At 42.9% G+C, this 23127-nt stretch overlaps 1 protein-coding gene across 1 annotated transcript in view; it reads right to left on the bottom strand.

Moving 5' to 3' along the window:
* Nucleotides 1–1632: 1632 nt before the first annotated feature.
* plppr4b (phospholipid phosphatase related 4b) overlaps nt 1633–23127 on the bottom strand; it is a 44395-nt gene continuing 22900 nt past the window's right edge. Inside the window, exons 2-7 of the mRNA XM_084033807.1 lie at nt 22603–22788; nt 14774–14903; nt 12448–12643; nt 6834–6891; nt 5516–5689; nt 1633–3363 (exon numbers count right to left, since the gene is read on the bottom strand). Of these exons, the coding sequence (XP_083889933.1) occupies nt 1678–3363; nt 5516–5689; nt 6834–6891; nt 12448–12643; nt 14774–14903; nt 22603–22788 (2430 nt within the window). The 3' untranslated portion in view covers nt 1633–1677. The remainder of the gene's footprint in view (nt 3364–5515; nt 5690–6833; nt 6892–12447; nt 12644–14773; nt 14904–22602; nt 22789–23127) is intronic.

Here is a 23127-nt window from a genome sequence, read left to right on the forward strand (position 1 = left end):
CCGTGAGACTGTAACAATGCTGTAAGCGTCTGTTATAGCCACATTTTTTAAATTTTGGTTTGGTGTGACAGTTTTAACTGGGAGTTTTCCACATTAGTAATAGCGTTGGAAGTGCTCAAACCAGCCACCTTTTTTTAAAATTGAAAAATAACTTCCATACTTCGTAACTCTGTTAATGTTAGCATTTGGTTGCAACAAATGTCGCTATTAAGCAGGTAGAAACTTGTTGGCAAATTGTTTTAGTGGCATGAGGTCAAGTATAAAGAGGCAAAGTCACAGCCCTTCTGGTGGAAAACCATGGGAATGTACTTGTGAAAAAATATATAGGCCTATGGTAGACAACAAGACAGACTGTGACATTAATTGCACATATGTTTGTAAATTTAAAAAAACATTTTACATGTCAAGAAAGTCGCTGTGGAAGAGAAGACTGTAAAAATACATTATTAGAAAGACTACACACCCTAAAGTAGCTTAAGTAGCTTCTCTCTGAAGCTACAATGTCTGTGTGTTCAGTACCAGGATGCAACATTACTTACACTAACAACTGGTATCGCTCTTTCTTTCTCTTCTTGATAAAAAGAGTCGCTGGATAAAACACAACAGCTAAGATAACGTATCATTAGTGATGGAACGTAGCTAGCTAGCTAGCTAGAAAGAAAAATGTAATGGCTGTGTTGGTGATGTACATTGTGTGACACCACTGTGTCACAATGTAGTTCACTGAGCGATTTGACATAAAACTAAATGGCACTATAAAAATGACAAAATGAGAATCAGAATTAAAGTCCCATGGTAGACACCATCAGGGCAGTGACTGAGCCCGTCTATTGCAGTTTTGGAAAAATACTATTAATCTTCTGGCCAAAAATAAGCATAATCTTCCACTGTTTGGCTGCTTCTTTTGTGCTGTTGATATGGGATTGGCATGGACATCCAAATGTAAGTACAGGATATAAAGATAAGGTCAGGGTTTACAATATACAAGGTACAGTAAACGCATATTTCAGTGCAAGTCACAGCATATTTGACTTCATAGCTACAGAAGGAATGCTAAGCACACTTATGGTTCAAAACAGTATTCTGTTGAGTATGTGGTATCTGTACAGAAAGGAGACAAAATACAAAACATATCTCTGTCACATAGTAATGTCATTGTTGCTCACTCTAAAATAATTCATTCTTTATCTATTCAAATTATACAGTATGTCGTATAGTAAATAGTATTTTCTGGTGTAGCACCCTTTTCGAACATACACAGTATTTACAGTGCAGGGAAGTAAACACTGGTTCCACAGCTATGATACAATTATTTTTGCTGTAGTTTGCTACAGTTTGAAACGTTTCTGTGCTACTTTGTTTTCTCTGATGGTTCTCATCCAAAACATATGGAACTGTTTTAAAAAAGGCTCTCCTGTCCCCCAAAGCACGTCGACATTACGATAGGTTTCCTTAGGAGTGACCACAAAAGTACACAGTGATTATTTCTACAACACTTAAAAGGTTGTGATTTAGTGTAAACACGTACAAAAATCTCATGCGGAATAAAACCTTTTCTTTTGAAGTTATTATGATATACACAATGGCAGGTTAACACTGACTTGTCACACTTATGGGGTTCCAGCTGTCTTGCATTATTAACTATGTCTTCTCAGAAGTCTCCAGTCATTTCGTACGCTAGTCCTTGAAAACGTGAGTTATCGATGTTCCCTTGTAGAAAATGTTCCGGGCGTTGTCGGGGCTGTCGGCTCTCTCAGGAATCAGGATGACATTATTGCCTTTTCTTCGCAGCGTGGACTCATGACTTGAGGCGACAGAGGGGGTTTCTGTAGCGCTCTCTCCACTTCCTCCTACTCTGCCACCGCCACCCCCTCCTCCGGATCCAGGACCGTTCCCATCCCCCGGAGTGACCCTTATGGTAGAGATGCTCTGGGGCTGGAGCCTGTGCTCTGACTGGCTGGTGTTCTGGGTGTGAACAGTAACTATGGGTGGGGTACTAACAGTGGCGGTGGTGGTAACGATGTGATTGCTATGCTTCCTGTCAATGGACCCTTCACGTACGGAGTCTGAGCTTTCCGAGTCTCTGTTTAGATCGTTAAGCTCAAAAGACTGCCTCAAACTCCCCCCACCTCCTCCTGCTCCACTAGGTACTGTACCTGCACCGGCTCCATTGCCTTGATCCAGGGAACGCCACCTCCATGATCCATCCGTGGATGGAGCTTGAATCACCGGCCTGTTATATTCAGGATGGGCCTCCACTCTGACAATTGCTCCGGTACTCCCTGAAATACTGCCTGTGGTGCTGCCCAGGGAGCTGGGTCCTGTGTTGCTGGTGGCGTCTTGATCAGGCAGTACCCTGTAGCGTGCAGAGCCCTGGCAACTCCCGGTGGTGCCGCAGCCAATGCTGCTTTCATCTAAGCTCTTAGAATGGGTCTGTAGCAGGCCCTGCTGCTTGGACATAGCAATCACTTGCATGATTCTCGGTTGGGTGTTCTGCCCATTATCGTTAGTCCTGCAGGCTGTCGTCTTCTCTGCTGCCCTTTGCCAATTTGCCTGAACTGATGTTGTCCCCTCCCTTCCTCCTCCTCCCGCCGTCCTCGGGGAGGCGGTGTTGTAATTCTCATGAGCTTCCTCTGGTATGTGAACGAGCTGTGAAGATCCAGGTCTAGATTGCATGGATATCCTGGCCCCTCCAGTGATGCCGCTACAGTTACTGGGCAGAGTGGTGCTCGCACCTGTGGCCAGTTTGGACATGTATGCGTGAGCATCGAAGCCTCCATTCAGGCCCATAGCGGAGGGCTCGGAAGTGGATCGGAGCTCCATGCTGCCGTGGTGGTGCGGATGCTGAGAGGACTGGCCAGATGATGAGTCCATAGATGAGGAGAAGGAGTCTGGGACCTGCAGGGAGCATTTGTGGTTGTTGTTCTTACTTTTCCATTGGGACAGAAGCTGCTTTGAGCGGCTGGAGTCCATGGAGGCATGGTGGAGGGTGGCAGCGTGACGTCTGGCTGCTTCCTCGTACGCTGCCATGGCCTGGGGTGTGTGGACACGAGGAAGGGTGTGACTGAAGGTCATAATGCCATCTTTGCTCTGGGGACTGCGGGGCGAGATCACTTCCACATCTGCACTGGAACGCTTCAGACTGTCTTCAGACCTCTGCTGTTGAAGGCCTCGGTGGAGGAGGCCCTCAGAGTGGGAGACGTGCATGCCCGGCTCGCCAGCCATGCTGGCTTTCATTTGCAGGTGGTGGAGTACGGCCTCCTGGCTTATGTGAGGCAAGGAGCATGGGGGGCGGTGTATGATTGGAGGGGGACTGGTACTGGCTTCCTCATTAGGCTGAAAGTTTCCAACTGCATACAAGCCCTGGCAACAGACGAAACAGAGACACTTTACTTAATTTACATTTACATTTAGGTCATTTAGCAGACGCTTTTGTCCAAAGCGACTTACAATAAGTACATTTGTCAAAAGAAGGAAACAAAGAAACCACGACGTATCATTGCCGATGCAGTAAGAGCTAAAAATAGAACAAGTGTTAGGTCCTCATCTGAGTAAAGTAGTACTTCAAGAGTAACAGTGCTACGATCCGAGTTTTTTTTTTTTTTTTTTTTTGCGGGTGGGGGGGGGGGGGTCGAGGGAGGGTGTTAGTGGGTCATGCTATGTAGAGTCGAGGTGAAGTCTGAACAGGTGAGTCTTGAGCCTTTTTCGGAAGATGGCAAATGACTCTGCTGTCCTGACATTGGTCGGGAGTTCGTTCCACCACTGAGGCGCCAGAACAGAGAAGAGTCTGGACTTTGCTGAGCGACATTTGTTTGATTTCAGCGATGGTGGTACCAGCCGGCCAGCTGAAGTAGAGGAGCGGAGTGCTCGCTTCGGGGCATGAGGTTTGACCAGTGTTTGAAGGTAGGCAGGTGCCGTTCCATTGATGGCCCTGAAGGCCAGTGTCATCGTCTTGAATTGGATGCGTGCTGCAACAGGGAGCCAGTGGAGGTCACGGAGGAGGGGGGTCACGTGGGAGAATTTGGGTAGATTGAAGATAAGGCGTGCTGCAGCGTTCTGGATACGCTGCAATGGTTTAATCGCATAGGCCGGGAGTCCGGCCAGGAGAGAGTTGCAGTAGTCAAGGCGGGAGATGACCAGTGCTTGGACCAAGAGCTGCGTTGCATCCTTTGTGAGGAAGGTCCGAATCCTGCGGATATTGTACTTAATGCTTATTTTCTTTGATACCTTGATGAGTTTTTTTTTTGTCAAACCATTTCAAACAGACTTAAAGAAAAACCTTGAGTCTACAGAATATTTTCAGATTTTGCTGTGGTACACCTTAAATTGTGTGTGATTATCCATCCATCCATTATCAACTGCTTATCCTGTTCAGGGTTACAGGGAGTCTGGAGCTGATCCCAGCTGACATTGGGCGAAGGCAGGGTACACCCTGGACAGGTCGCCAGACTATCACAGGGTTGACACATTGAGAATCAATGCCGGGGACAAAACGTGACCAAAGCAGGATGCTTGTCACTTTCTGCATAACAGAGCACCAAGTTGTTGGGTCTGTCTGGAGTAATTCCACAATTTAGAGGAGGAGTCGCCAACCCGTCAATCAGGATCGACCTGTCAATCTTTGGCTCAATGTAGATACCGTAGCTTTTAAATAGGCCCTACTCTGCTTTTTCCTTTCCATTCATATTCTTCCATAAAGTGATGAGTCACCAAATAACACATTTGCATAAAACCTGCCCAGCAGTTAATTTGGCACAACCTCAATCAGTTAGTTAGCGGTTAGCGGTTAACCGCTAGTTAGGTTAGCGGTTTCCGTGTTGGGTACTTTGTATGGACTTCTAAAAGAAGAGGAGATGAAGAACATCGACTACTTATCCAGGTTTGGGATATGAAGAACAATTGGCTAAAATTAATTTTCATCACTATTCCTAGTAAGTGACCAATCAGAGCAGACTGGGCTTTTGGGAGGGAGGGGCAGGAACTTAAACAGAGTTTTTCAGAGAGAGGCTGAGGAGAAATACTGCAGCACAGCCCGATGGGAAAATAAATAGAAGCATGTAAACATGTCCTAGTACGAACCTGAAATACAAGTATGAACCAGAAAAGGAGCCGAATAGTTCGTCTTTCATGATCACCATCATGTTTTATTTTAGCTGCAGCTTATTCTCAGGCCAGGAACAGTTTGTCAGTCTACTTTAGTCCAGACTGAAATATCTAAGCAACTATTTGACTGATGGGTGTTAAATTGGGTACTCTACGTCCAAATGATGAATTATAATGACTGACTTTCATTACATAGACTTATACAGAGAGACCTTATGATTGATATATAGTATGTTTTAGTGACATTTTAAGAATTTTAAGCATCTTTTGATGATGATCAGGATAATATCATGAACTGAATTGATTTTTCCCAGGATAATCGTGACATGACATTTTTTATATTGTCCCATGCCTCCTCCGGACAGGCCTTTGAAAGAGAGCAACCATTTGAAAGGACCATACTGGCACCTACCAGGTAGACAGCGATAGCTCCTCCAAGCAGGAAGCCCAGGTAGACATCGATGGCGTGGTTCTTGTACTGAATAATCCGGGTCAGACCACAAATGATGGCACAGATGACGAAGGAGAAGACCAGCAGGGGTTTGAGCAGCTTGGATGAGTCTGTCAACGTGCTGTTAAAGTACATCTGTGAACACAGGACACATTCAGATTTTATTTTTCTATGTTTTAGGATTGCTGCTGAGGTTCACTAGTCTGGTTTTCACCATACTAAGGTCAATCTTTTAAGATTGAACATTAGTCTGGGGAAGCTGCGCTTTGTTTCTACTGCTCAAGAGGCGGGATCAATGGGCATCGTTCAAATGAACGATGCCCATTGTGTTTCGTCATCGTCACCTCACCGGCCAATAGCGTGCCAGGAGAGAATGGCCGGGAAGCTGCGCTTTGTTTCTACTGCTCAAGAGGCGGGATCAATGGGCATCGTTCAAATGAACGATGCCCATTATGTTTCGTCATCGTCACGTCACGGGCCAATAGCGTGCCAGGAGAGAATGGCTGTTTCTGATTGGAGCCAAAGATTCTGGCAATGTAACAGCGAAAGTAAGCCTGAGGGTGTCCAGCCTAAACTGCCGAGCGAAATCCAAATTTCCCGGAAGTTCAGGCAGGGTTCACCCAGCCTAGAGGTTCACCACATCCAGTTCAGATTAATTAAACCATGTTACCTCAGGGTCTTTACTGGAAGTCAGCATTTGTCAGGGGACTACCACATTAATCCTCTTTTATCTTCTTCTATGTAGTTTTGACCAATAAGTCCCTCAAAAGATAGTCTTTAAGATAATCATAATCACTGGCAATCTCAGTATCGCTTCCAAAAAACGTAACTAAACCTCCAAACCAGTTTTCCTCGGCTGATAAATAATGTATAATCTCCCACTAGAGAGGACAGATAAGCACCGCTGCACTAAATAAATGTTGAATTCAAGAAACAGTTTTATTCGTAAAAATGTACGTCTTTTATATGCCATTTAGCATCTAATCTCATCCAAATTGACATTTGCAAACTTCTGTTCAATGTTCTACAGCTGACAAGCTAATTATCCAGCTACGCTGCAAACTGATGTCACCATCCATCTTTTTTTTATTTTAATCTCCTGAAAAGTTGACATTTTCGAGATGAGTGGATTTTACACAGTGTAGCAAAAATAGCGTAAAAGTCAATCTGGGCTAATCCCACCATCCACCACTCGTGCGTTGGCTCCTACTGTATCATTAGGCGCTTCATGGATGGATGAGCAGGGTTAAGTGTTGCGTGGGCCCAAACTGTTACTCACCGAAACATAGACGGCGGCGAAGGATGCAAGGGTGGCGTGCTGCGACGGGAAGGATTTTCTGCAAGAGATGAAAGAACAGAAATAAACTCGGTCAACCTTCACATGTGTGCGTCAGTCAAGAGGAGGTGGAGAGAGGGATTAACCGCAGCCAACAAAACACAAGCCAGAGGAGATATCTCCAAAGCAGCGCTGCACCCACACATGGAGGTTAATGGTTGAACCATCGACCCAACTTCGATTCATGTCCCTTTCTTCCCCTGACAACCCCAAACATTATGTAACAATAGCGGTAAGGTAGGTTCTTACATTGTAGTGATATCTTTATGTGATGCCACTAGCCGAATGTGTTCTCCAGTCCTATACTGCAGTGTAGCAGCAGGAGCCTGACTGTGTGCTACATAATGAACGTGAACCTGTGGCCCAGTTTCTCCAGCTTCAACCCAATGACCTACTTCTGACAACTCCTGGTGCTCGCTCCTCCAACCAGCCCTCCTCTTTACTCCTGACTCTGCATGTATGCATATGTTTTAGTGCAGTTTGATGCATCTGTGAGTGTGTGTGTGCTCTCCGCCTTACACCAGCATTTACAACATCTGCGGAATCATAAAAATTTCATTCACATGTGAAAACTGATAGCACTTAATGTGACCCACTTATAGCACTGAAATAACCAACACAAATATATAGTATCATGCATCTAATAGAAATTAAAGTAAAAAGAAATACTTATATAATATTCCATTCATTAATATTAAAGAATGGCTTCACAATATAGGTGAAATGGGTTTAGCTTGCTATAATTAAGAGACCCCTCTCTTTTACACTCGTCCCAACCAAGACTAATGAATGAAGCTGTTCTGCCACAATCTGTCTTTAAATTCATAATCTGTGCATCATTTACTCTATTCGATGGCAATGTTTTTATTTACGAAGGCCCTGATTGGTCAAACAACAACTTGTTGATCATGAAATTGTTGTTGATAATTTTAATGTCTGACATGTTTACATGCTTTAATGCTCAAATGTTTTCTTTTCCCATCAGGCCATGCTGCAGCAGCTCTTCTCAGCCTCTCTCTGAACTGCTCTGTTTAAGCTCCTGCCCCTCCCTTGCAAAAGCCCCAGTCTGCTCTGATTGGTCGGCTGACCCACTCCGTTGTGATTGGTCAACAGGTTAGCGGTTTGTCAGAAATGTCCCGCCCCTAACCATAATCAGAGAATAGAACACTTTTCATAGTAAATCGCGTTACAGTTAAGATGGAAACAAACAGACAATCAATAGACAAAAACACAGCATCAGTCACACAGAGCAGATCTCAGAGGTGTGCTTTATTAAATGTGGATGGATCGGTGGAGACTCAGATGTGTTTTGGGAGAGAGTTCCAGAGGGAGGGGCGATGGAGAAGGAGGAAGTACCGAGTTGTACTGCCTACTTCTGTTAGAAGTCTACAACCAAACTCTTCAGGTAATGCCCCACTGTGCTCTAAGTACCTTTGGTTGAAGGTGTGTCCGGGTAGATATTATGCAAATAAATTACTTGGTGACTCATTACTTTACAAAAGAAAAGTCAAGATTTCAATAGAGGTGTTTCAGGCAGTTCAGGAGGAGAGTTTTGGTGGGGGAGGACTTTAAATTGTCAAACACTGTAAAGGGAAGGGGAAAGCAGAATAATGGGTCCTCTTTGAACATGCATCGATTTCCGATGTTTGTGTGTTTAGAATATGAGGGTTCAGCCCTCCATGTGTTCCCATATTCAACCATGAAGATCAGTCAAATTACATTAAATACAAGAAAAAACAACAACACGGAGTCCATTTGTTAGATTTCTTTCATTCTCACATCAGCTATCTTACTCCTCCTCTTGTTTAGAGGCACTCTCTTTATCTCATTATTTTTAAACTCATTTTGGAGTGGAACTATATTTGCTGCTTACTGTGTGAACAGCCAGAGGTTTGTGTTTGACTAACTGTCTAACTAACTGGGGTTTGTTGGGTTCATTTCCTGTTTTATTTTGAAGTTACCTACAGGTCCTGTGTTAGTTTAACTGTCTTTGTGGTTTGGTTGTATTACCTGTGTTGTATAGACTAGTCAGTCTTCCTCCCTTCCCCTTTGGTTCCACCGATCAGTTTTCAGCCTGTCGTCATTTCTGCTCACCTGTGTCTTGTCTCTTGTTTCTTGAGTATTTCGTCCGTGTGTTTTCCTGTCGGAGATCCTTCTTGCATTCTGGTTTCTATCTTTTTGGTGATTTATTTCTTTACCCTTTGGATTCCTCAGCCTGCTCCCTCAGTTTTGTTTCCGTTATTAAAGCTAGCTTTCTGTCAATTCACCGACATGCTTCATGTCTTGCATTTGGCTCCACCCTTTTTCTTGGGACACCCTTGACACTAACCAGGAACTGTGGATCATTATTCTGTTCTAACAGACACACGGGGCGACTGTGGCTCAGTTGGTAGAGCGGGTTGGCCAATGTTTGGAGGGTCGGCGGTTCGATCCCCGCCCCTGTCACTGTGTCATGGTCGTTGTGTCCTTGGGCAAGACACTTCACCCAGCTTGCCTCGTGTGAATGTGTATGACTGCTGTATGTTTGAGGTGGGGGTCGGAGGGGCCGTAGGCGCTGAATGGCAGCCACGCTTCCGTCAGTCTGCCCCAGGGCAGCTGTGGCTACTATCGTAGTTTACTACCACCGGTATGACTGTGTGTGAATGAATGGAACCCGGAACCCTGTCAGGCGCTTTGAGTATCTAGAAAAGCGCCATATAAATCCAATCCATTATTATTATTATATGTGTGAGATTATTGAGCATATGCATTCTTGGATTCTGTGTCTGTTATCACTACGCTGTTTTCTAGAACTGTGCAAAGTATAGTGAGAATAATTATACCCTGTATAATGGACTCAAATATGGTCACTAACTAGGGCTGGGTATCTTTTAAAAATGTTTGATACCAGTACAGATACCAGTACCCTTAAAACCATACCGATATACCCCTTGAGTACTTCATTCCATACTTTTTTCAACTTAGCTACAGAAGCTAAAAGAACCGGTAACCTAACAAAACATGGGGGGGGGGGGGGGGGGGGGCGAGCAGTTTGGGATCGGGACGTGCTGCAGTCGGGGTGAGAGAGAAATCCAACCGGCACCCGATGCATTTCGTTGCCGTAATAAACACTATTACTGCTTTGTACATGTTGTGGAAGTCCCGGACACACCGGGAAACTAAACGGCGTCCTGCCGTTCATAGCGGATGGAATGTTCCCATTCATTGTCTATGTAAGAAGCCATGTTATAGCGAGTTTCCAGAGACGGCGCCGCCCGCAAACTCTCGAAAATCTTTCAAACTGAGCGTTGTCGATCTAAAATAAAGACAGATTCAGCAACTGCTTAGCTTATTTCTTGCCTAAAATGTTTCCAGAAACACATTTCGCTGAATTATTTTCGTAAAATAAGAGGGAGATGGGAGCACAATAGAGCACAGAGGAGCACAGAAGGGAGGGGTTACCGCCATACAATTATTGTTGTTGCGGTGGTGGACCATTGACCAATCACACGGCGCATTGAATCGAAGAACCCTTGCGGTGATTGGCTGCGAGCAAAACCATAGAAATTGATCTGGGTACAAAAAGAACCGAATGCAGGTATCGTTTGACAGGCGCAGTTTGGATACTACTTGGTATCGGGTTGTTTCGGTCGATACCTGAAAGGTATTGAGTACCGATACCCAGCCCTATCACTAACCGAGCATAATATACCATCATGCATGTAAAAACATTTAAATGATAGTCTGAGGAGAATAGAGAGAGCAGAAAATTCTCCTATTGCCTCCACATTGACAATGGCAGCCTATACCACTCCTCCACCTCGTTCTTACCTTTCACAATAAAAGCCCTATATGCAGCATCACTGCTTACCAGAGGAACCTTATTTCCCACAGCATTTCTCTAAGAGATAACTCAACAAAAAAAGTGACCAATATGCATTTATTAGAAATAAATTCTGTATTTAATAACCAGACACAAAGCCTTGAGTTGTCCAAAAATGTGTTTTGTGAGGTTAGAGTTAACCTTGACCACCAAACCAGTTTATTCTTGAGTCTGAATTTGAAGAAATTCCCTCCAGTTGTTCCTGAGACATGGCTTCTTCAGAATGGTAGAATGCCTCCAGGCCGGGACTGTTGCTGGTGCAATGGCACACAAGTAGGTGATGCTCCCAAGTTTAAAAAAATGTTCTTGGAAAAGTTCCTTCGATGGAAATGCACCATTTTGTCTGGCTAATGGGAGTGCTACAACTATGTGTTTTCATCAGTCATGTGGTCGTTAAAATAGGTTAATAATACCCCTGGTGCCCAACCACTGCAGCAAAACAGCTTTTCATGCTGCTACGGCAAGAAGACTGTTTATGCCAGAAGCAGTAGGTTAAATTTAGACCCCCATAGTTTGCAGCCCAAAATCATGTGTGTCCTCAATGCACAGGTCAAATCCAGCATCATCCTCTTCGACCACATCGCTATGACGACCCCTGCCACACACCAACATAACACCCAGACATGATGCCATTAAATCTCCTTGAAACCGATCTCCATTAAAGGTGCTGTGGTTTAATCAGACAGGTTTAGTCAGTTGACCCTTAGCTAAGCCCCGCCTCTCACTGCTAATCCATCAAGCCCTCACTGTCACTAACTGCACTCACTGAATAAATATACGGTAATCAACTTTTAAAAAAATATATATTTCAGGGAGAAGCAGACAGAAGGGTCTATATGCGTTTAAAGGATATTTCCAGGATGTCAAACTGATTTAGGGGTGAAAATCAGTTAGAAATGCATTCATTCACACTCACACACCAATGAGAAGGCCTTCTGGAGCAGCAGCCACTCACAGGGACCGCTGTCACTTCCTCCGTCGCTAAACAATTATAGAGGAATTTCAAAAAGCAGTCACTGGCAACACAACAGGACAAACAATTCAGGTATTGGAAAAGGCTTTCAAATATGTCTGAAGTAATGATTTAAAAGCAGATTATGTGCTGGCAGCCTTAATCTCCTCTGGCAGAGCTCACCCCCTGTCCCCAGCCGTGACCTTGAGGATGACTCGCCAGGCTGGAGGAGCTTCGCTCACATTTGGGAGCATCAGGAGTCATGACCACAGAAACCTGTCAGCGGTTGTCCGTGTAATCACAGTAACAAGAAAATACCAAAAATAATTCTGCCCTAGCTCATACTTGAATGAAAACAACAAACAGCAAAATCCTCCCATAAACATCAAAGCAAAGAGCAATAAGGTCAGAACTGCTCACTGCTACCGATATAATAAAGCATGGAGCGTCTTCTTGAATGACTGAAGAGTATTTCTGTTTAGAGTGGTGAGTAGGACTGTCATGAAACGTAATAATCCAATAAATCCAAAGAATGTATGAAGCTGTATGAAAAATGATGAAATTATTACAAATAAAAGCCCATGGTGTGTGTTTGTGTGTAGATAGTGTAAATATTTGAGTTAATAGTATTTAAGCTTGCTCAAAGATAACTTTCTTGATATCCTGTCTCGTGTTATTTGCTTGCCTTTGTAGTGGAAGTAGAAGAACTTCAACACTCTCCCTGCATGTCTCCGCCTCCTTACCTGCCCTGGATGATGGCGGCGGGGTCGGCCCCCGAGCAGATGTCCTCCAAGATGTAGGGGTTCTGCTCACAGCTGACGTTCAGCGTGGTGTAGTTGGGCTTGCACACGGTGAGGAAGTAGGGCGTCGGGTAGCCGGTCATCAGTTGGAGGATGTCGGTGATGAGGGCCGTGGCACAGAGACCGAAGGCATGAACGCCTGAGGACAACAGAGGGCGCCATATCAAGGCTGGGAAAAGCTGAACGCACAGACAGAACTAGAACGTGACATGCACTTCTAAAAAAGTTTATCTTTTCAAAATAAACGTCCGTGTTCAGGGCAAAATACAGCTTCCGCTTGTCACATGAATACAGTGTATTTTCAAAATAAAGTTCCAACTTCCGAGGTGGAGGGTTTGGTGGTGTGAGGGTTCCCCTAGTCTGAGTGTTTCTTCAAGGTTTCCCTCCCTGTGTTTGCTGTGTGTCTTCACTTTGTCTTCATCCCTGTCTGTGTGTATTTAAACCTGTTCTCCACCCGTCGCCAGTTGATTCCCTTTCTTCGTGTGCTAAACACACGGACAAATCTCCCTATTCAGCCTGTGCCTGTCTGAGATCTCTATTTTTGAACCTGCCTTGTGTTTTCGTCTGCCAGATCCACCCCCAGCCTTTCCCTGTTCTCCCTCCCCCATCACCTGGATCCCTCACTCACTCTTGGCTCCGTACCTCCAGCACCTCCCTGGTCTCCAGCCTGCTCCCTCCCTCACCTGGTTTTACTCCTGGTGCACTCCTTCCCCCCTAAACCCAGAGACTCTTCCCCGGCTAAGCACGCGGCATTCCTAATCCCTGTACATATTTATTGTTTTGTTAAATACTTAAAGTGATGGTTCGGAGTGAAATGGACCCTAGGTAATTTCCACCAAGACATCCAGCCAAACACCCCCTCGGAAGCATTTTTAGTGATGGTCAGCATTGGTCAAAATAGGGCTATCAGCCGAACGGCTTCGTAATAGCGCGATGGAACATACAGTATATCTCGTAAATTTCCCCACTAATAATGCATGGAATGTTACCAAACTTCTGCAGTAGTACACATAGGGTCTGTACTCACAAAACGAGGCATTTTAAAGTTTGTAAGTACATCAGGAGTTTATTTAAAAGAACACTTGCCTGATAGCTTCTACTGCTAAAGCTACGCTGTTTGCGTAGACGGCACGTCCGTGTTTACACAGCTTCTTCTTCATTGGTGTTTAATGACAGTCGGCGTATACCCAGCGGTTTCCGTGAACGCTGCAGAAGTTTGGTAACATTCCATGCATTATTAGTGGGGTAATTTACGAGATATACTGTATGTTCCATCGCGCTATTACGAAGCCGTTCGGCTGATCGCCCTATCTTGACCAATGCTGACCATCGCTAAAAATGCTTCCGAGGGGGTATTTGGCTGGATGTCTTGGTGGAAATTACCTAGGGTCCATTTCACTCCGAACCATCACTTTAAACTCCCCTTGGCCTCCTGCTTGGTATTCTGCATTGTGCCTTCTGTCTTTAAGGCGACGTTTAACAGATTGTGGTTGGGCTTAAAATAGGCATGCTTGTTCAAATCAGATGTATTCATACACATACAAGGAATTTTAGTTGTTTTGGGGGGATCTTAATGTCTCACAATGTACTTAAGGGAAATAGAAGAAAAAGCCAGGACAATATAAATAAAATAAGAAAAAATAAGAAATGAAATGCCTATATCGAAGTCAGTTCTGTAAGTTGTAAATAAAACAAATAGTGCATTTCTTTTGGATGATTATGTACAGTATTTACATCGTTTTCATTGGAGTGAAAGCAGCTGCGTCTCATAGAGGATGTGTTGCTATCAGATGCCAAACATCAATATTTCATATTTCATATGTTGGGAGAGAGAACCTCTTGGATATAATTGTTCAGTGTACAGTCGTTTTGTACCACACACACACTCACACATTCACATTAAAAACACATTTTGGCCACAATGCTCTTACTGGGTTTAGAGATTCTAGTATAAATAGCTAAGTTAATGTTCTCCGTGAAGAAGCGGAGCCACTTTGGGAGCAGGACCAGCACCGGACTCCCACTCAGGTCAACGCTGACTTATTAGATTTCACGTAAACAATAAAACACGTTTATTTTGTGCCAAACCATGATGTAATAAATAAACAAACCATGTCATTTTGTGGCTTTTTGTTTTGTTTCACTCTACAGCGTTGTCGCATGTTTAAAGCTGCGAGTGTAAAAAGGTGAATAGAGGAAGCAGTCGGCCCGTGTGGAGCTTCATGTCTTAGGATCCATCAGTGTATATAAGGACAAAAGAGAAGTGTACCAACAAAGCGGACGGCTCTGCGTATGAAGGAGTTGAAGTTGCAACCGGCAGCGTTGATGTTGGCCTCGGCCGCGACGCCGCCCTTCCTCCGAGACAGACAGCAGAACAGGATGGCCTCCCCGATCATTATCTGTGAACAATCAACTCATGTGTGTTAGCAAAGAGGGTGACCAGGTAACCAACTCAACTGGAGACGAGGGCAGACGTCCAGGTCATCTTTACAGCCAAGTGTTAAATCATCATTGTCACATAGTCAAAAAACACAACATGTTTAGCTCTGAAAACTTCAGACACTTTGCTGATGCCTGTCTTGTCTTTAAGGTACTCCATGGGCTTGCTCCACCACCGCTGTGCCAGTTCATAAAACAGAAAGACAAGGTCAATAGAGTAACTAGAGCAACCACCAGAGGGACTGCATTGTTCAATATAGAAAAAGTAGGATTGGAAACACAGCCTTTTCTGTCAGAGCCACACTTTTTTGGAATAGCCTGCCCAATGAGTTAAGGGAGTGTAATAGCCTCTCCATTTTTAAAAAGAAGCTCAAAACCTGGATTAGGGGCAATTACAATTGTAACCATACATCAAATACTTAAGTCCATGAACATACCTTTCTTTTCTCTTTTCTTTCTGTATTTATAGACTACTGTATTCTTACTTTGTACTGTAAGTGGAGGGTTAGATGAGGTGAGCAATATCTGTGTCTGTTTGAGGGTATGCTCATATCTTTTAAAATTGCTGCTGTATTTTTTTTAATTGCTGCTGTATTTTGTATCAACGTTTGCATTTTAGGGTGCCTTTTAAGATCTGGCTAGGGACAACAGATGGAAATTAGCACCTGAAGCTAACTCTGGCTTGTTTACAGCAAGTAACATGTATGTTGATTATACAAAATAAAATAAAAAGTAAGCAACGCCATGGCAACAACCTGTCAATCAGCAGGCAAGCCCCACCCCTAAAGCATCCCCTGCTTTCTGGTCTGTTGGACACTAAATGGACCATAATGTACTAAATGAACATCATGCTGGATTGAAGAAGACTTGAAACTATTTAGACCAAAAACTCATGTTTACAGTGTTTACTGAAATAATACATCAAGAGAAGTAGATGAATTTTCTCATAGACTTCTATACAAACAGACTTCTTTTAGCACCCAGAGGAGTGCCAGTAGAGATGATGCAAGTACAAAGAGTTGAGTTTGTGTGCAGTTTAAAAAGCTTCTGACTTATCAATTAGGGAAAACACCTGCTGTGATGTGCCTTAATGTTTATTATGATTTAAACGGATTGTACATTGATCAATCATAAAATCACTTCCTGATCTGCTGATTATGAAATAACATATCTGCAAATCATAAAATCCTGGTTGGTCAGTCTTGGATCTGTTTCTTACTGAACAAACAGACCTGGGTTTGTTGCTGAGTTGTCTGAAGTGACACATGGTGCTGCAGTGGGATACCTGGCTGAGCATCTAAAACCAAAGAGAGGCAAGCAGTTCACCTGCGTGTGTGTGAATCCTACAGAACAACAGTGTGTTTCCAAGGCTGGCCGTAGTGTTTCAGGCGTTCATGCGTCTGGTTTGCGAGCCTCATCAGCAACATGGATGGAGAGAAGAAAAGGGAAGGAAGGCAGCAGCGACGGCCAGCGAGAGGGATTAGAGTACTTAGAGGAGGGCCTCCAAGGATCTGGATAATACTGAATACTGACACACTGCACTAAACCAGGGTTTATGTGGGAAATGTAAACCAGATTCTCTCTGGCAAAGGAGAGTTTACTCTACATTGTTCTCTTTCTGGAAGTTAGATTATTTCCGTTTATTTATAGACTAGGGATGCTATTGGAAGTACTATTTGGAATTCATATTTACAGTTTCTATATAACTTTGTATTCTTGTTAAAAACTAAAACTAGTTACTTCACCAAAACTATGTTCACTCTCAGGGTCTATCGGTATTGTTTCCCCCTTTTGTGTGTGTGCGCATGTGTGTGTGTGTGTGTGTGTGTGTGTCAGTTGTCAAGGCAGAATGTGGATCTGGAGACGCCAGCTGGAGCAGCAACATGAGTGTGGAGACGTCAGAGAGTCGAGTAAAGCCGTGATATGAAATGTTCATCGCGCCCCGATGCCATGTAGAAATTAAAATAAATTCAGTGCAATATAACTTTTAGTACCTTTCTTACAGTTTATTTGCCAATGTAACTCTCAATGCACGATATTACTTTTCTATTTTTGTTCCTAAGCACTGGTGTAACTTTTTAAACACTTTATATGTTTAGTTTTGTTTTATTATGTTGTTGTATTTTACTTTTTATATTTTCAGTTAATTATTATACAAACTGTATATTACTCATATTGCTATTCACACTGGTGCCAGTACTGCTTCTTCTTCATCATTTATTCCTCTATATGTTAATAGTTTTACTCTTTTTTTCTTATTCTCCTGTTCTAATCTTTAATGTCTAGCACAGTCATTTCCTTCTAGATTAATAAAGTTCATATATTAACTACCAGATGTGGTTTTGACTACTTTGCCAGGTGTTTACATTTCTGCGACACAGCTGTGCAATATGTAGTCACAAAACTTGCAAGGAAACCAGAAGGAGATAAACCAGCGCTGGTGGTTCTCATTACAAGATGGTTTATAGTTTAAAATTTAAATAAGACACTACATATAAAAACTGATATTACTTCTTATATGAACTCCTCCTTCAGAGGCAGAACAAATGCCTAAAATGGTCCTGCTGGTCTCAGTAATCTTCTCCAGTTTATTTTTGTGATCTAGAAGGAGGTCTCCGGCACAATTCAGACGTAACGCAAGCAACAAGAACAAGGAGGCCACTGAAGCAGAGTAGCACAGGTTCTTCCTCATCAGTACGCCACTGTCAGGACAGCAGAGAACATCAGGAACATCTGCAGGCCTTTTTCACACCCCGAACATGGCTATGGTTGAAACTACTGATGTATCCGTTTTACTTTCTTCTTCAGCTTGTCTTTATTTTCATTTAAAGTAGCCAGCGCATTCATTCAGAAAGGTGAACAGTAATGTAATCTTTGATAGGAATGAATGGATAGACTACAGCCGATCAGAATCAAGCATTCACTCAGACCATGGTATAAGGAGACAGCCATACTAGCTTGTAGTGCAGCAGCAGCAGCAGCAGCACCTTGGAGAGCGTCACGCCACACATCTAGCAGTAATGATTTTTTCAGCTGCACCATCTCTTCCCCAGGACCAGCTCAGGAAGTCTGTTCTTGTGATTTCACCAGAGCAACATGAACTGACTGAGAAGAACTTTAACTAAAGTCGACTCCTTTTCCCATGAGCCTCGAGGGCTGGAACACGGGAGCAGCATGGGAGAGGCACCCTGACGAGAGGACAGAAGGGCCTCAGGTCTTCTTCTGCTCCACGAGTTCAGGTCTCTGAGGAGGAGCGTTGTATCAGCTGATATGAGGAGTCTGATTCTGTTGATGATCTGCGTGAGATGTGCACGGCTCAGATCGATATCAGAGTTGAGTTTTCTCCGCTGCTCGTCAGTGTCTGCAGGAGATGCTGTGTGTGTTCTCTCTTTGTGTCTCTGCTGTCAAACAGGACGATGAGTCTCGCTACGGAATCAGCCGTGGGCTGCTGATGGAAGCTGGAAGTTTCTATTTCTTCTTTTTTAAAGTCTTATGTTTTGGGCCTATATTTTATAGAGAGGATGAGCCTCAGTGAGCTATCCGGTACCCCACTTCTCTTCTTTTTTATGTCCAAGTCTTTTTTTGGAGCCATGGGAACATGATTTGGGAGAAGAGAGCACCGTGTTGATGGGAGGGTTATGGTCAGTTTTAGGTCTGGGACTTTGGGAGTGCTATCTGACACTATAACAAAATCAGAGAGTGGACATCCCACTGACTTCCACTTGACTCCATCACCATGGCATTGCAATGTCCCAAGTTCCACTCGGACTCTTTGCATTCAAATGGTGTCATTTCACAGCACTTTCCCACCAACTATTTCTGTCCTGCAGGTTTTAATGCTTCTTTCTGTTTCTGACTAAAGTCCTGTTTACTGCAAGATGAGGAAACACTAGGTTTATGATAAAAAGTTGTCTTATCTATGTGTCATTGCCATTTGAATTTCATTGTATATGTGACAATGATATTCTATCTATTCTATTCTTCAGTGACAAGGAGAACAAACAATAATCTGATACATTCAAATTCCAGCCTACAGTAAAATTTGCCTCCATAACTATTAAAAATGAAAGGTACATAATGTATTAAAAATTAAAGTATTCATTATGCAAAATTGCCAATTTCATACCGTTTAATTATAACTCATTATTGTCAATTGTTTTTTAATGTCTGAACAGCATGTCTGTAGTCCTTGTTTGAGGTTTTAAATACTTACATAAAATAATATTTTGTGCAGTTTAATGTTCCAAACCTCCATTGTCATAGACATTTGTCGAGGAGTCTTTAAAACCCATTTTTTAGAGACTATTTTCTGTGTTTGTTAATCTAATCAGCATATACATTTTACAACAAGACAAAATAAGTGTTTATTTGAAAAAAACCTAAATGTCAGACTATAATTACTTTTGTTTCTCCAGTGGACAATGGATCTTGAAATATTTGCTATAGAACACAACGAGCAACTAAAGCTGTTGTGGAGTACAATATCTTTTTTCTTTTTTTACATAATTGAATAATGTATATTTTTTTTTACGTGGAATAGAAATAGAAAGTAGCAGAATATAGAAAAACTCTAGTACCTGAAAACTAGTACAGTACTTGAGGAAATGTACTTAGTTATTGTTGTACATTAGAGATATTTAGGAAGAGTTGACTATAGTTATAGTTTTTAAAGGACACAGCTTGTTTTGAGTGTCAGTAAGGTAGAATAATGTGTTGTTGTTTCTCTTCACTGTAAGAAACATCTGGGAGACAAAGTAATTAAAGATTAGGCTGTTTTTTATTTTCCTACACAAAATGGCTGTAAACATGGCCTGCAGTTGCCTTGTAGTTTAAATATGACCAGATTCATTACACTGTTATGTATTCAGTGTAAATAAAATCATCCTTGCAAGTTCTCAATCTTATATTTTCAATAATATTTTCCCACATTGCCAAGCTCTATTTCCATAAGCATCATATTTTAAAACCAGTTCAAAACATGAATGCTGTATCGATGTCAACCAGGCCTCTGCTTCGGAAAAGTGATGCCCAATCTAAAGTGCCTTAAACTTGCATTCTCTCTGCTGGCCATCAGGGGGCGACTCCTCTGGTTGCAAAAAGAAGTCTGTTTGTATAGATGTCAATGAGAAAATGGTCCTACTTCTCTCTTGATGTATTATCTCAGTAAACATTGTAAACATGAGTTTATGGTCTCAATCTCTAGTTTCAAGTCAATCCAGCATGATGTTCATACATTATGGTCCATTTAGAGTGGAAATACCATACTGAAAGCTTCAAAACTACTAATAAAGGGTCTGTGGGGTATTCTAAATGAATCTATTTCTAACTGACCATGACATGAATGATTCCACTGAAATATCCCTTCCTCTTGTCTCTTCCCTTAAACTCTTTCTCTATAAATAAGAACAGGACATTTATAAACTGTGTAAATCACCTCCAATATACCACTTTCCCATGCAGTACAGCTTTTGAAATGCAGTGGTGTGTTTGTGTGTGATGCCATCCCTGGCTGCCCACGATGAATGTGTGTGCCAAGAAAGCCTGTCTGGCCCGAGGTGGACAGGATCATAGCTGATAATAGCTGATCAGCCAGCGAGCCCTTCTGAGCCCGGAGGGACCGGGTCCTGCTGGAACTCAGCTCCATATCCACAGTAAGTGTGGCCGTGCCCTGGGGGAATATGAGGAGGAATCCATGACACAGGATTTCTGTGCTCTGTGTGTCAGTGTGTGATCTGTGTTTGCTTGATGCCATATGACCCACTGGGAAGTAATCAGGTGGGAATATTTTCACAAAAGGCATCAGATTTAGAGAATAAGATATAAATTGAAATTGATTAAAATTGTTTGCTGTGGTTCATTGATGACTCTAAATTTTGGTTGTTTGTCTCTACATGTCGGTCCTGTGATAGACTGGCGTCCTGTCCAGGGTGAACCCTGCCTTCGCCCAATGACAGCTGGGATCGGCTTCAGCCCCCCGCGACCCTGAATACAGGATAAGCGGTAGACGATGGTATGGATGGATGGATGTTTGCTGTGGTCTTATGTTTTGTTGAGTTAATTTCCTGAAGTTCCCTGCCTCTTTTTTTGCTCTTTTTTCTCTGTCACCTGTGTTGTATTTGTCTCCTCAGCCTTGCTATTCCCTTTGTGTCCACCAATCACATTCCGGCCTGCCCTCATGTCTGCACACCTGTGTCCTGTTGTCTGAATACTTTCTTGTGTATTTAGTCCATGTGTATGTTTGTCATTCCTGTTCTGTGATCCTGCCTTTCTTCCTCCTGTCTGACAGTTTGGCCTCAGTTTGGATCTTTGTCTATCTTTGTCTTTGTTTATGGTACTTTCTATTGTCGCTGTCCCCTCCCTCAGTTTTTGTTCCCTGTAGATTTATTATTCTTAATTTTTTTTGCGACCAGCTTTTGGTTATTAAAGTTCGCCTTTTGTTAATTTCCTCTATATAGTCCTCTACACAGTCATTTATATAGTCCTCTACACAGTCATTTATATAGTCCTCTATACAGTCCTCTATATAGTCCTCTACATAGTCCTCTATATAGTCCCCTATAAAGTCCTCTATATAGTCCTCTACATAGTCCTCTATATAGTCCTCTACATAGTCCTCTATATAGTCCCCTATAAAGTCCTCTATATAGTCCTCTACATAGTCCTCTATATAGTCCCCTATAAAGTCCTCTATATAGTCCTCTACATAGTCCTCTATATAGTCCTCTACATAGTCCTCTATATAGTCCTCTACACAGTCATTTATATAGTCCTCTATACAGTCCTCTATATAGTCCTCTACATAGTCCTCTATATAGTCCCCTATAAAGTCCTCTATATAGTCCTCTACATAGTCCTCTATATAGTCCCCTATAAAGTCCTCTACATAGTCCTCTATATAGTCCCCTATAAAGTCCTCTATATAGTCCTCTACATAGTCCTCTATATAGTCCCCTATAAAGTCCTCTATATAGTCCTCTACATAGTCCTCTATATAGTCCCCTATAAAGTCCTCTATATAGTCCTCTACATAGTCCTCTATATAGTCCCCTATAAAGTCCTCTATATAGTCCTCTACATAGTCCTCTATATAGTCCCCTATAAAGTCCTCTATATAGTCCTCTACATAGTCCTCTATATAGTCCCCTATAAAGTCCTCTATATAGTCCTCTACACAGTCATTTATATAGTCCTCTATAAAGTCCTCTATATAGTCCTCTATATAGTCCTCTACATAGTCCTCTACATGGTCCTCTATAAAGTTCTCTACATAGTCCTCTACATAGTCCTCTTTATAGTCCGTGTAAAGAACTCCCTGGAGAGTGACTTGGGATACAACCTCTGGCTATTTGTTCCAGTAAATTCCGCTATTTATATTTCTCTGCCACATAATGTTATCTTTGTATTTCTGTATAAACCTTGTGAACCGTAAACATCCACTCTGTTTTCTATTTCTCTTTTACATCGTGTGAAAACCTCCAAAAACAAAATGATACCCGACCTGCTTTCATCTCCATTCTCTGCTCACGCAGGTATTTGTGGTCAGCAGCACGCGCAGCAAATTCTCGTGATTACAGATATTCAACGAATGACATATGTGTATCATGATCATGAATGGCGGAGGGGGTGGGACTTAGCCTCTTTATAGGAAGGCAGCTTTACCGTGATGGCGGGTCCGGCGAAGGCCAGGCTGAGCAGCATGAGGAGGGGAATGACCTCATGGTTTGGGTCGATGTAAGGGAGGCTCAGGCTGCGGTCGTGGCAGTTGAAGCCCGACTTCACCGGCTTGAACACATCCGTCCACTCCAGGAAGTACAGACTGACCACGGACGATACCAGGATCGGCAGCTATGGACGGAAACAGAGGAGAAGACAGAAGGGAAACAGATGCGAGTCCAGAGTCATGAACAGCTGAGGGAGGAGACGCTTTAACAGACTGCCAATGAATAAATAAATAGACAAACAGGCAGTGAAGGCTGCAAATGTCCCCATAACCCTATGGTTCAATGACCATGCTAATTTAATTTGATAATGAGGACGAAGGCATGGAAAATAGTTTTCTTTATGACCCGAGGGGTGTGAGCATGGTGCGGAGGGGGATGGAAGATGGCAGCAAGGCATCGCTCTTCTGAACATCAAGTGCTCCGCTCAGATGTTGTGAGGAATCCTCCTCAACCCAACACACAT

Source organism: Eutrigla gurnardus (genome assembly GCF_963514095.1).
Source record: "Eutrigla gurnardus genome assembly, chromosome: 18".
Lineage (NCBI taxonomy): Eukaryota > Metazoa > Chordata > Actinopteri > Perciformes > Triglidae > Eutrigla > Eutrigla gurnardus.